This window comes from Nymphaea colorata, chromosome 2, assembly GCF_008831285.2.
Source record: "Nymphaea colorata isolate Beijing-Zhang1983 chromosome 2, ASM883128v2, whole genome shotgun sequence".
Taxonomy (NCBI): domain Eukaryota; kingdom Viridiplantae; phylum Streptophyta; class Magnoliopsida; order Nymphaeales; family Nymphaeaceae; genus Nymphaea; species Nymphaea colorata.
The window spans coordinates 29,620,520-29,633,957 of NC_045139.1; the positions used below are offsets into that span (position 1 = coordinate 29,620,520).

Sequence of the window (13,438 nt, forward strand, 5' to 3'; positions counted from 1 at the left end):
GATCATTCGGTGACTTGGTTCTGCCATTTTAACTTGATAGTGGACTGATTCGATCATTCGGTGACTTGGTTCTGCCATTTTAACTTGATAGTGGACCGATTCGATCATATGATCGGTGACTTAGTTCTGCCACGTGTAGAATACTATGCTTATGGACCCGAACAACTGAAAGGGACATCCAATCAAAGCACATATTCGTCCATTTTCATGGGAAAGCCTTGCCAGATCAACAGTTCCTGCTTCAGTTTTGTCTCTTGTTTGCTGTTAGAAATATTCGAATAAAGGGGGGAAAAACAATAGACAGCTTATCCAGTTATCTTATATTTACTCTCTCTTTCTCTCTCGACAGGTACCGCTGAGTGGTCGATGAGAAATTGGGAGGACGGACAAAATGCGGGCGCGCACCCGTCAAGAATTATACAGCCAGCTGAGCCTGTCAATCAGAACCATTGCAAGCAAGGATTTTATCAATCCGCCTCGGCCAACGCCTTCCTGGGGCCTGCCTTCAACGCCTGCCTCGACGCCCACGCGGACGTAGACCCCGCCCTCCTCCGTTATTCTCGTCTCCCCGTCCAATTACCTGATCACAAGGCCGTCGCCGCGCCAGACCCAACACGACCAACCCGGACCCTCATCGGCCATCGCCCCTCGCCTATTATCATTCCAGCAACTCACGAACAATCCACGCACATCCCGCTCCATCGCCGCTTCCTGTCAACATCCCCTATCTCAACCGGCAGCAACCTTAGCTGCCTGGCCCTTCCGACGCCTGTGAAGATGACGATCAATGGTAAGATGCAGGAAGAGGACGTGGTTGTCATGGAGGGCGTCCTCGTCACTAGTTCGGCCTCCACTGGAACCTGGCCGAGGTCATCCCCTGCAGCCGCCGGATCTTCATTGTCGCCAACATCATTGTCGTCGACATCGGTGCTATATAAGACGGAAATGTGCCGGTCTTGGGAGGAGACGGGCGCATGCCGTTACGGTGCCAGGTGTCAGGTGCTCTATCTCTCCCTCTTTCTGTATGTGTGGTACACTAGATAGACAGCGTCGTGCTTGGCTGGCAAGACAACAGAATTCCTCACTGGGATTTGGTTCACCCACTGCTCTGGGGATGTTAGGAGGAGAGTCCACCAATACGACGCAACCATAGTTGAACTGGCAAGCTTCACAGAAACGGTAAGCTCGTCCAAACGGAACTCAACAAACCATGGCTATACTCTGAAAAGAAATAACCGGGGGGCATGCCGTGCACCATTTAACCATCCGATGTCTGAAAGCCATATTCACTAGAACCTGCAGGTACCTTAGTTGGGCACAACTGATATTAGTCAATCCCGGGGTCAAACTGTAGGTTATGAACATAACCTATACAACTTGCTAGCAGTTTCATTCAGATCAGATGATGAGGCGAGATCTGGCAATCTCTTACCTCTTTTTACAACCCGTTAGTATAAATGAGCTCAACTTTAGCTTCCACAATTGATTTTTAGTTCATCAACTTGTGTTTTTAATTAGTTTACACATAAAGAAAATGTAGTCTCCCTTAAACGCAAAAAGTGAACATAGTCTGACTCAACAATTGTAAATTAGTGGACGACGTGTCATAACAGCAAAATAAGTGATGCAGAATTTGAAGTTACAACTTATAAGCACAAGCAGAGTGATGAGATCAATTAGCATGTAAGCTGTGCAACTTCTTTGCTGATCATTTGTTTTACTAGTTATGTATGACTCTATGCCGTAACACATTATTACTGCCCTAGGAATCTGACTTAAAAAATGAGGCAGATTCTTATAACAATTGTTCCATGGATCTGGTTCATTTTTTAAGTAGATTCATAGGACAATAAAAATGAGCCGTATATTTAGAAGGATCTGCTTTGTGTTCCGCTAATTCATTTATTGGACTGTCAATGTGTCCTTGGTAACAACGGAATCATTTCGAGCCAGCCTTTGCTAGCTTCAACTACCGGGCCAGCTTGGTTGGACCCGTTTCTCTGCTCTTTATTAAGCTTTGATGTGGAACTAATGGGTTTCTTCCTCATATAGCCTCGGAAATGCCCTCTTCTTCCATAAGAGGCTGGTAGAGTGTGCATGCATTTTATTAGTTATATATGCACTAGCATATGTGATATGTGGTTTTAACAGTTCATTCTCATACCTATGTGGTTTCAGTTTGCACACGGAAAGCAGGAGCTACGACCGGTGCCTTCGAGGAACAAGCCTGAGGTATGGCTTAAGAAAACACTATTGTTACTAGGCCTACTTAATCAAACCAATCTAGCAGAAAAACCAGCGATCTCAACCTTCCTTTTAAAATTGATTTCCGTTACTAAATTTTCTAAAGATCATAATAGACCAACAAATTCATATATGGAATATAGATATTACTTTGCAAGTGTACATGTTCTTTCTCAGATACGTTCAAACCATTCTTTGGGCATGAGCTAACCTTCTTGGAATATCAGTTCAGTAGGGATAGGCCAATAGGTATAGTTTTTTTCAACAGAAATTTCAAGTAGCAAGCGGTCCCTTAATTTTAGAGCTTGTACTACCTCCAGATGTCATACCAGGCACTTGTTCAATCAAATTTGATTAGGAATTTCGTTTCTTCTCCATGTCAGCACGCGTGCTCATGAAACCAAACCCTCTTCTTGAAAAAAAAAAAAGTCAAGTTCATATGTTTGTTTTGATCGCTAGTAAAGAATCTGTGGGTTCAAGAATCCCTGGCTTGACTGTTTGGCCTATCCCCGCCTTTTAGAAGCCCAAGTTTAAGAGCGCTTTTTTTTTTAGAAAATACCTAAGAAAGTTAGAAATATGGTATCTAACATCTTCTTTCTTATGGCGTACGACTTGTGCTTGTAATGGCGAATCACAAGCTATTTGCTATTGCTTTTTTTTTTGTTATTTTTTTCTTTTACCGTTTTAACCTTTTACTGTTGACGCGTTGACATTGTTTTTGTCTTAAATGAATTCTCATTTGATGGACACAACCACCTAAGAAAGTTGGCGAATCACAAGCCTAAAATAGTCTCTATCAAGGGTCCATGCGGACGACAACTTCATGCTAGAATAAAACTTCAAATGCATAACGTCTGCGGTGAATTTTAAACATGCAGTACAAGACTAGTCATACATTTCTGCCTGTGATGGACCATGATGACCATTCACACCTCGCGACAAAGTATGAAATCAGTGACGTTTTGAATGAATTGATTTGTCTTCTGCATTTGGGCAGGTGAACATGCCTAGGGTGAGCGCTCAAGCAATCAACACACCTCGGGAAGTGTTGCCGAGTGAAGAAGAAAGAAAATAATGCCTCAGACAGAAGAATTTGAGGCGATGGTGAACGCAGTTATGAATCCGAATGCTGATGTGACCCGCAACAAGCGAAGGCTGCCTGTTTTTGTGGCTATAACAGATCCCTGAACTCTCTCTCTCTTTCGCTCTCTCAACATTCTTCATCGCCTTACCATTCTTTTTGCATATCCAACATATAATAGTGGGAAAAGAGTCTGAACCTTGTCGGGAGCATTAGCTTGACCAAACGGTTCAACTCTGGACGGAAACCACAGGGGGACCAGCTTTGCAGCACTGGATTAGAATGTCCTTTTTCATATACCTAAGATTCTAAAAAAAATGAGGATCTCGTACGAGTTGCTTGGAACCTGAGAGGTCGTTGGAGTTCCTGTCAGGTTCCGTTTAGCCGAGGTCGACACAGGATTCAACACAAACCTCAGACAGAAGTGTTCCGTTTAGTCCGTGATGAACAAGTAGCTCCTTTAACTAGAAAGTGCGTTACCGATAGCTGCAGTCATAGCCACTTAGGCCCAGTGTAGAAAAAATAGAACTATTTGTGCTCTCCTCGAGTATTTAGATATGATCATAAATTATACCAAACAGAGCTGAGTTAGAGCGGAATCCTTCTCTTCGAATTTCAATTTACTACAACACACGTAGGCTTAGGCAGAAGGCACCCACGCTTTTTAGATCCTACGCCAGCTGAGCTAAGATCAACAACCTAAGCGATACTACGCAAATTAAGAAACTATGATCAAAAGAAAGATTCATAATGATCATGGTGAATCCAACAATATACTCCAACTCACTTCGAACAGTACACGAGTTTAAACTAGAGGGGATCCTCTCATGCATCTTCATGATCGTGAAACACGTTTTACCCTTCAAATGGCCGATCATTTAAGCCATTTCAGGTCGCCCGTACCTGGCTAGACACAGAATCTCAGTGTCTTGGGGTTGTAATTGTGTTCTCACAGGGACCAGGTCGAATCATAAGAGATGGACATGAATACCTAATTTTCCCCAGTAGGCAAAGCAAATGAAGCGAACAAACTAAGGGCAAAAAAAGGGAGAATTTTGGTAATTCAGATCTGAAGGTAATCTTTTTACAAGCCAGAACTTAAACCTAACAAATACTTGGTAAATGACAGAATGACTGATGACCTTATGGACACAAACAGCATTAGAGAACAAATCAGAACCGAGAATGGACCTTCAGACATCCGTTAGTCAACTCGCAACCTCTCTGACCGCTGCAGAAGCATGCCATCAGGTGGGCGGCGCAACGTGAATACCATTTCTTTTGTCTTCCCGAAGTAAACCTGTGACAGGCCCAAACCATTAGAAGTTAGAACATTCTTTTTAAAGAAAAAAGCCATTAGAAAGTAAAGCAAGGCCACTATAAATAATCGTCAGAGGAAAACGTTTACTTGATCCAGCGAGTTTCTCAGCTTGCTCTCCATTTCTTCAATCATCCTTCCCATATTACAGAGGTGGCCATCTGAAACTGAAATATCCAAAGCCATCTGCATCAACATAGACAGATCTGTTCGTTGAGAGAGGGAAAAAAGAATACTTGACAATGAGAACTTCGAAACTATAATCCTATTTCCGCTTCCTACTTGAAAATAAAACTAAACCATCTCAGGCAATTATTTATATAAAGTTATTTTCTTCCATATACCTACAGGCTACACATATACATAGAAAACACGTGACTACCATATTTAACCAAGTATCCACTGCTCTGTGTGCCTGGCCACGCGTGGATGTCATCGTAATGCCCAATCTATCACATTGCATTTTGGCATAGTTCCCTAACGTGAGACTTTCGGCCTGTAGAGGTGGGAATGGGCGGCGGAGATAGAGATGGGAGGAGAGAAAAGGGTCAATTGGTTGGGTGGGTATCCAGAATGGACCTGAACTTAGAGACCCTGTCTGGAAGTTTGTGGCATGTGTGAGGGGAGATTTTGCAGACTGAGGATAGGTGTGATGAGAAAAGGGTCACTCGGTTGGGTTAGATGGACTAGATCATACGGATACAAAGAATGGACCTCACGTTAGAAACCATGTGTGGAAGTTTGTGGCATGTGTTAGCGGGGGAGGTTTTGCGGACGAGGAAATAGGTGCGATACGACCCCATGCGCTACATGCACACATAAACTGCTCCGGGTTTAATAACCCTAACAATGATTAAGGTGCGTCTAAAGGGTGACATAGCATTTTTTTCATATTTTCTAAAGAAAGCTACATTTTCATGGGAACTGTCAAGCAAGAAACTGGCCTTATTTTCAGCTAACCTAAAAAACACCACAGTTAATGTTTTCTATTTTCAAAAGAAAATACGCTCAGTCCAAATTTTTATTCAACAGTCTTCATAAAAAGTCTAAAGAGAAATATATATAAAAAAAAGGACCAATAATGGAAGGATTTTTTTCGAAATTTCTTCCCGCCGTCAAAATGTCAATTGAAGTTTTTTCGTGCAAATAAAACGCCCGGGGTTATACTCGCTGGCGGATAAATTTTCAACTGCCCATGCATCATCAAGACAAGCAGATGAAATTTTTTACGGGAAAAAATAAATCACCCGCTTTATGCGTACGAAAAGGAAAATTTTCAGAAAAAGAACTTGGCTCGAGGAGGTCCAACTATTTTTCCAGAGTTCATTCCCCTGCCCGGAAACAAAACAGGTTTCCTGGAAATTTTTTCATGCTTTCAAACCTCACTACATTGCGAGTACTAGAAAAAATGTCCCCTTTTCTAGATCTTGCCAAACACAAGAGCATTTCCAGTTTTCAAGTTACAACAGTATAAATTCAATTTAAATACCATTAAATTTTTAAAAACAAAGCGAAGATATATATAAGGACCGTGAGGCGTCAAAATGCATATAAAAGCGCCGTCTTCAGTCCGTGAAATCATTTACGAAAAAAACGTGGAAACGTAATGACTAAAATTTGCTGTGACGACCAAAATTTGCAGGCAATTTCTTCTTCTAGCATACCGTGAGCCAGGACTACACTTATATAACCTTACGAGAGGCATACGCTAAAGTAGGATACGAAATTATACCTGAAGTGAACAGAGATATGATATTAGAGAACTATAGAACAAAACAAGAGAAATGTGAAGCAAAAAATATAGCAGAAGCTGGAAAGAGAATTTAGAAAAGCAATGCATGGTTTTTTTTTGGAAACTTTTGCCTAAGGATATGTGGTGGTGGACCTGCGAAGTCCATCTTCTCGTGCTTCGCGTTGTGCTTTAGGTGTTCCACTTCACAACGATGCCTGTAGGCCATAATTACATTTGTTCGAATATGAAAATTTCCAATAAGTTTTTTTCATTAAAATTATTTTTTTTCCTTATTCTGCGGAAGCCAAACATCAAAACTGGAGCATTATTTTCACGATGGTTGCAGAGCACCTTTTTTTTTTCATAACCCTGGACCAAGAAACGAAGACGGGACAGCAGTTGTCAACTTACAATAGCCAACTTTCAGCGAACTTTTATTCTACTGCTTTTCCAGTGTCCTACGACATACCACTGTTCTCTTCCACGCCTTTCGAGTTATTACATTTCAAATCACGCAGAAACGAGTTGCGTCGTCCTTTCCATTGTCATCTGGTTGGATCTGGAGGCTTTTACGGCCGTTCAAAATATGTCAACCCTCGCATCGTGGCTGTTGTGCTAATTTCGCGCGGTCGACCTCATAAGTGGCGTTTGAATGACATTTAAAAAGGGAAAAAAAAAACTAGTAAAAAATTATGTGTAGGACGCGTATTAGAGAAAGGTCCTATTACATAAACTACTTTTTAATAACTTGAGGGCTTCAGGTTTTCAATGGTGTTTTGGAAGGCAAACCATTTTTACCTCCAAATTTTTCAAATTTTTATTTTATTTTGAAGTGTCATCCAAACGCCTCCCTCAAATTACCTCATTTTATTTTTCAATTAAACCATTTTCATACAACTTTTAAACCGATACTGGCCACTTCATGTTACATATAGCAACTTGTGTCCTAAATTAGGATCCGCTTCTTATTTCAGACTGCTTCTCAGAATCTCGTTATCAAACGCTAATTGATAAATTTCCAAGAGTACCTTTCTCTAGACCCCAATCCTGCTTAATGTATTAATAGTTTCGGTTCTAAGTATTGTTAAACCAAGGACTTTGGACGAAGTAACAAGGGGACAAAGGAAACGCACCTGACGAGTAATTGAACCAGACAACTTGAACGAGCCAGCAGATTTATCACTGGTAGTCAATGACAGCATAATGGTGCTGGTTAAGGAGTAGTGAGCAGTTCCATCGTTGTCAGGCCCCACCTAATAAGTGAAAAATGAATTCTTCCATCAGCTCTACATTGAAAAGGATTTCCATGCATAGGACAGCTAAAATGTTAGAATCAGTTCTTAAATCAACTATTTGCCAAAAAGGACTCAGTGAATTAGGCCAAACCAAAAGAAAACATTGTTTTTACATGTTAAAACTGATTTTTTTAAATGTAAAATTACTTAAAATTGTCAAAAAAGATTTATCAAAAAAATAAAATAAAGTAAATGAACGTTTATAAATCTAATTATTATTAAACAGTAATCAATGCATAAATATCTAATGATATTAAAACACTAGTGGCATGAATCTGGAACGTTGTGAACTAATTCAATTTGAGTCGGCCAAGTCAGGCTGATTCCCATTGATTTTAATGACAGTCAAATTAAGAAGAGTCATAGTTAAAGAAGTTATGCGTGTCTTAAATTCTGAACATAATGAAAAATTGCTTGCCTCGATGACATGAATTGCATCCCATATGCCTTCCTGCAAGTAGCCTCTGCGACCCTGACCAGACTTCGAGCCATCTTTATACCAAGCAAATCAAAATTAGTGAAAGTAAAACATTTTTTCAAGTGTTCAAGGGAAATAGGGAAAAAACGTGGCATTCGCTAACATGCTAATTCGTATGGCATTGCTAAAGAAATCCAACTTACCTTTCTTAATCAAAAAGCAAGCCGCAAAACCTTCCCCTTCATCAGGCTCCCACATGTACACTGAAGATACACCTCCTTCATAGTACCTACCATTGGAGTGACGAAAGCAAAGTTGCGATCACATCGTCAGAAATTGGGGAAAACTGTGGTGACTACTTGAAACTGGCATTACATAAACAGTTCGGTAGAGAGAGCACACTGCATAGCACAAGGCAAGAGAAGCAAACATTTAATTGTTTCGTACATGTGAAAAACCTAGCAAAAATTCACTACAACAGAGGAGGTGAGTGGATGACCTCACTGTTCACGGTAAATTGCAAAGACATCATTAGCTTCCATTTCAAGTTTCCTCAGTTCAGCCGATGGTTGAGATCCATCGTCCAGAGGTGGATGGTATTTGCTAGACCAGGGTGACCTGCAGATATTAAATCAAAAAGAATTCAATCAAGTTTAAAGATTAGTTTGCACAGATGACATGATTAACAGAATTGCAGTGGTGCGATATGTGCATACTTGCAATTGCCTTAGAGAAGAAATCAGCACAATAAAAGTAGGGAAACAAAACATTTTCCAAAATGAAAAAAATTGCCGAAATCTTACCCAACAGAACAAAAAATAGAAATATCTAACGATTATTTTCTTTAGAGTTCCCAGTTAAAGAAGTCCCCCACAAACTAACGTTCCATGATATTCACTCACCTATAGGAATCACCATCGCGATTGTAATCACATAATAAGAACTCCTGTCCTGACTCCGAATCACTTAAAATCTGTTATTGCAAAACAAGCAAAAACTAGCTGTCAACTCTATTGAAAAGCAAGCAACTATAACTGGACAACAATAGTTATAATGGTCATAGTCAAATAACTGAACCAGATTATCACGAAAGAAGACAAAAAAAAAAAAAGTTCTCAACACGACAGAAATGAAGTAACAACAAGCACATAAAGTTACACTCCAGTGTAGCAAGCAATGTCGAAGAGGCTAATGTTTAATGATGCAATGAGTTGGACCTAGAATAGCTAAATAGAATAGACCAGAATCCGGATCTGCTACAATAGAATATGACAAAAAAATAAAACCAGATCCGACCCCTAACACTAGATTGACTTCATAACTTGGGCCTGCAAGGATAGTCCCTCGTATCCATCGTATTCATTTTTAAATTAATTATGTACTTGTTTCAACCTTAAAAAGTTTTCATGAGAATTAACTAGTTCCTGCTCCCTCAGCAGATAAATCGTAGCAAGTTACAACTATAACCATCATCCACTTTTATCCTCGAGTATATAACTTGATGTAGAGAAAAAAAATCTCCCTTATAATTTGTGTCCCTAGGAAATAACAGGTATCACTCACGGTCTGCAGGCCAACTTTTTCTGTTTAATTCCATCTTACAGGTCATCAGCATGTTGAGCTTATGGACAAAGCCATGTATAATATTGTTCTGCACTTCCCACAAGTCAAGAGCTGAAGTAATCATGCCCTCCATTTTCTTAGGACTTGCTGACAACTAATAGTCGGCTGTCATTTCACAGAAGAAAAAAGCAATGTATTTTTGGAGCGGTGGATGGAAGCACACAACTTTATAATAGGTAAGAATCATTGACAATGACTGACAAAATAATTCAACATAATTAACAGAGATAATGAAATTAAAAGAACCTAGAAAAAGCATGTTCAAAGTTCAAAAGCACTCTAAAAGTTTGGCTTCCTTTTTCTTTTTCCTGTTAGTTGGCCCAGGTTGACCAAAACCATTTTCGTGAATTGGTTTGAAAAGAGGAGCAACCAATCAGTGTGTGGCCCTTATCGATCTGAACCGGCAAATTGTAATTGAATCGGTAGCAAACTGATGTTGTTCGTGACCAATTCAAGAATTCCAAGTGTCAATCTAAAATTTTTAATTTTTAATGTTTTTGTTTGTTTCTTTCAAGAAGTGATTTTTTTAATATTCTTTACCGATTCACAACCAATTCAGCCAAATCAGTGAATCAACCGATTCAGCAAAACCGCAGCCTTACTGATTCCGTTCAAGATTCAATTTTGACAATGCTGCAATTAGTGCATTAGAGACAGATTAACCAAGTGATTCTTGCTGGACATCATGCATATGTCGACCCTTTTATAATATCCCTATTGCATAGCTCATATTCTGGAAATCAGAAATTAAATTTTGCCTTGACCATGGCTAACTGATTGTGCTTGAAGCTAAATTGGTAGCACTTGAAACCAAGATGCAGACAAAAGCATCCAAACTTCCACACTGTATAAAGAGGTCTATTATTTTCTGTCACACATTTACATGCTAGGAGTGATCACAAGAAGAAAACAGAAAATTATCTTATACCTTGTTGGATAGAATACATGACAGCATCAGAAGTACCTTAATATAAACATTACCATTGGCACTATCTATCTTTCTGTGTGCAACTTACCCCGAGATCTAACCTTCTTTCACTTTGTCTTTTTCTCAATGTTACGCATCAGATGTACTTTCCTGTAAGCACTAGCATTGGCTCTGGTAGGTAGCTTTCAGCGTGAAAATTTCCCTGACATTTGACCTTCTTCTTGTTTCCTTCTTCTTTTTTTTTTTTTTTTTTACTTTGACTTGCTCTCAGTGCATGTGCTTTTGAGAAAATAAACCTCCTTATGACCATCTTCTAAGCACTATGAAATTCGGTGGATTTTATGTTTGAAAAAATTAAAAATTATTTAGTAGACAATACATCGATTTAGCAGCTGCATTACAAGCATCTTTGCTTGCAAACATATCAAGATTAATCCCTTGACCTGAACCTGTTTGTGGCCTTTTTATTGGCTTCTCACTCGAAGACACGATATTCTAGTTAAGTATGAGTATTTGACATCCTTAAATAAATATATTGTTAATACTTCAACAAATTAATGGCTTCATTTATGTGAACAATTGAAACCAACAACTACACAACTGAAATTATTGACCACAAACACTGCTTGAATAGAAATTAAGATTCCCTTCTTCTGTACCCTTTCTGAAAACACAAGTATATTAAATATTGATGTGATCAAGGTGCCTCAGAAACCCCGATAATCTTAATTTAGAAGCTAAAAAAGAAAAATCTTCCCAATTTATGACTGATACTAGTCACCGGATTATGGAAATTGCATATATTATAATAGGTAACCATTGTATCATCACTAAGAAAACAACGTTTCATATGTCAGAAGAAACGACATCAGAATTTAAAATTTTTTTCTGTACAAAACAAGGTTCATGCTTCAGATGATAAGAATAATACATTGTCAAGTGTCAACATGAGACAAAGCTCAATAATAATTCATTCATGCTAAATTTGGGTGACCTACTCAAATAAAAACCGTATCCAGTCACACCGACCAAAGAAAAGGAGAATAAACCAGTGACAATATTGTCTCAATCAGTCACCATTTCTTTAGGGTGTTTTCATAACATCAATCAAGTCTAGCCTGATGATTCTCAGATATGAGATCCTCAGACTCCAGGACAGAGCATTATTAACATTTTTGTTACTAACTATTTTTCTCGCTACATTATATCATCAGAATCCAGTAAAATGAAGCACAACTATTCATGACGATAGAAAAGCACCTAAAAGCCGACGACACTGCTCGAATCACAGAATGAGAAAGCAGAAAAATATAGGAGTTAAGATGCTTTATACGATCCATAAATTCCACAGGAACTTCGAGAAACAGAAGAATGAGATGCACACGCAGGAGTTATGAGTTATGATCCAATATAGTCTTCTCAGCAGAACAGCAAGATTTTACAATCTTTTAGCATCATTATCCCTCAATTCTAACATGTCCAAATGATTCTCTCATTTTACCATCCATAATCCATTGTATATTCTCAAACCCGTGGAAATACAGGATGCCCGGCCACTATCACACAATATGACATTTCTGACCAGTAACGTGAGATAGACAAGACGAAGGGGAAATCGGTTCACTTAACATGATATAGCAGAAGGTGATTTACAGAACAAGATTTATGACCAATATAACGTGAATGATTAGGTTCAGTATCTTTAGAAAACATATAGTAGAAAAAGTTGAATAGAATGCGGGGGAAGAGGAAAATTTTCGACATCCTGCAATACATATCTGGCAAAAGACGGAAAGACAAAATTAAATTTCACCGATACTATAAAAGGTTCTTTGTGATTCACTTGATGCATCAAAAGCTGGCTTCGTAAAAAGCATCAGTATCTTCAAAAGCAGACTTCGGGACATGCCTGATTAACGTCCCAATTACGCATTCAAGAAGCAAAAACGGAGCCCTTGAAGAGACCAACCGACAGTAGAGGCCTCACACGGTCAATATGCTAACAAGCAATCGCAATGAAACAGGTTTTTTCTTCAGACAACTACAGGCAAATCAAAGAAACCAAGCGAAATACTCGAAAAAAGAAAATATTTAAATCTGAGAGAGATAGAGAGGAGGAGGAGGAGGAGGAGGAGAAGGAGAAGGAGAAGAAGAAACGTTATATCAGCATAAAAGAGCCCTATAATGAAAGACAAAATCCTCAAGGCATTGCATTTAACAAGGAAAACACAACACTGAAAACGCGGGGAAAAAATAAAAAAAGCAAAACAAAACGAATAAAAAATCGAGAACGAAATTCACACCTGAAGCGGCTGATCAACTCGGGAGAGAAGGTCGTGAGAATGCTGAGGGAGGAGAGCCAGGAGGGAAGAAAGCGCGGCTTCAGACTGATTCGGAGGCATCCTCCTCATCAAATCCATCGCTGCTTCCATCGTGTCTCCCTCTTTCTTTCTCTCTCTTCTGAATGAAAACGACTACAGGGCCTCCTTCTCCGTCTCCTTGCTCCTCCTCTTCGTCTTCTCCTTGATTTCTGTTTCTCGGCTTCTCCTTTTATACATAGGCGAAGTTTGGGGGAAGAGAAGGGAGGGAAGCAAATGAACCATTTTTCTCGGAGTTTCCCTCCCACTAACCGTTTTTTATCGCTTATTTCCATATCTATCCTTACTCTTTTACCAATTGACCTTCGTAAGCGCCTCTCCTCTTCCGACTTTAATAACGGAGCACGCTGTCGCCCTCATATAATAAAAATAAGTTATAACCAGACGAACTTAATACGACGCATCGTTTGTCGCCACGTGT

General features: G+C 39.4%; 2 protein-coding genes across 2 annotated transcripts; one reads left to right on the plus strand and one right to left on the minus strand.

Moving 5' to 3' along the window:
- The first annotated feature begins 361 nt into the window (after positions 1-361).
- Positions 362-3,319, plus strand: LOC116247539 (uncharacterized). Its single transcript, XM_031619714.2, has 3 exons — positions 362-999; positions 2,179-2,232; positions 3,242-3,319. The coding sequence occupies exons 1-3, from the start codon at positions 367-369 to the stop codon at positions 3,317-3,319; spliced, it is 765 nt and encodes a 254-aa protein (XP_031475574.1). The 5' UTR covers positions 362-366.
- Positions 3,320-4,354: 1,035 nt separating this feature from the next.
- LOC116248517 (probable F-actin-capping protein subunit beta) lies at positions 4,355-13,219 on the minus strand. Its single transcript, XM_031621356.2, has 8 exons — positions 12,943-13,219; positions 8,991-9,061; positions 8,593-8,706; positions 8,292-8,377; positions 8,089-8,162; positions 7,509-7,628; positions 4,734-4,829; positions 4,355-4,625 (listed from the first exon to the last, which is right to left on the minus strand). Exons 1-8 carry the CDS (start codon positions 13,069-13,071, stop codon positions 4,530-4,532), a joined length of 786 nt encoding a protein of 261 aa, XP_031477216.1. The 5' UTR covers positions 13,072-13,219; the 3' UTR covers positions 4,355-4,529.
- Positions 13,220-13,438: the final 219 nt, after the last annotated feature.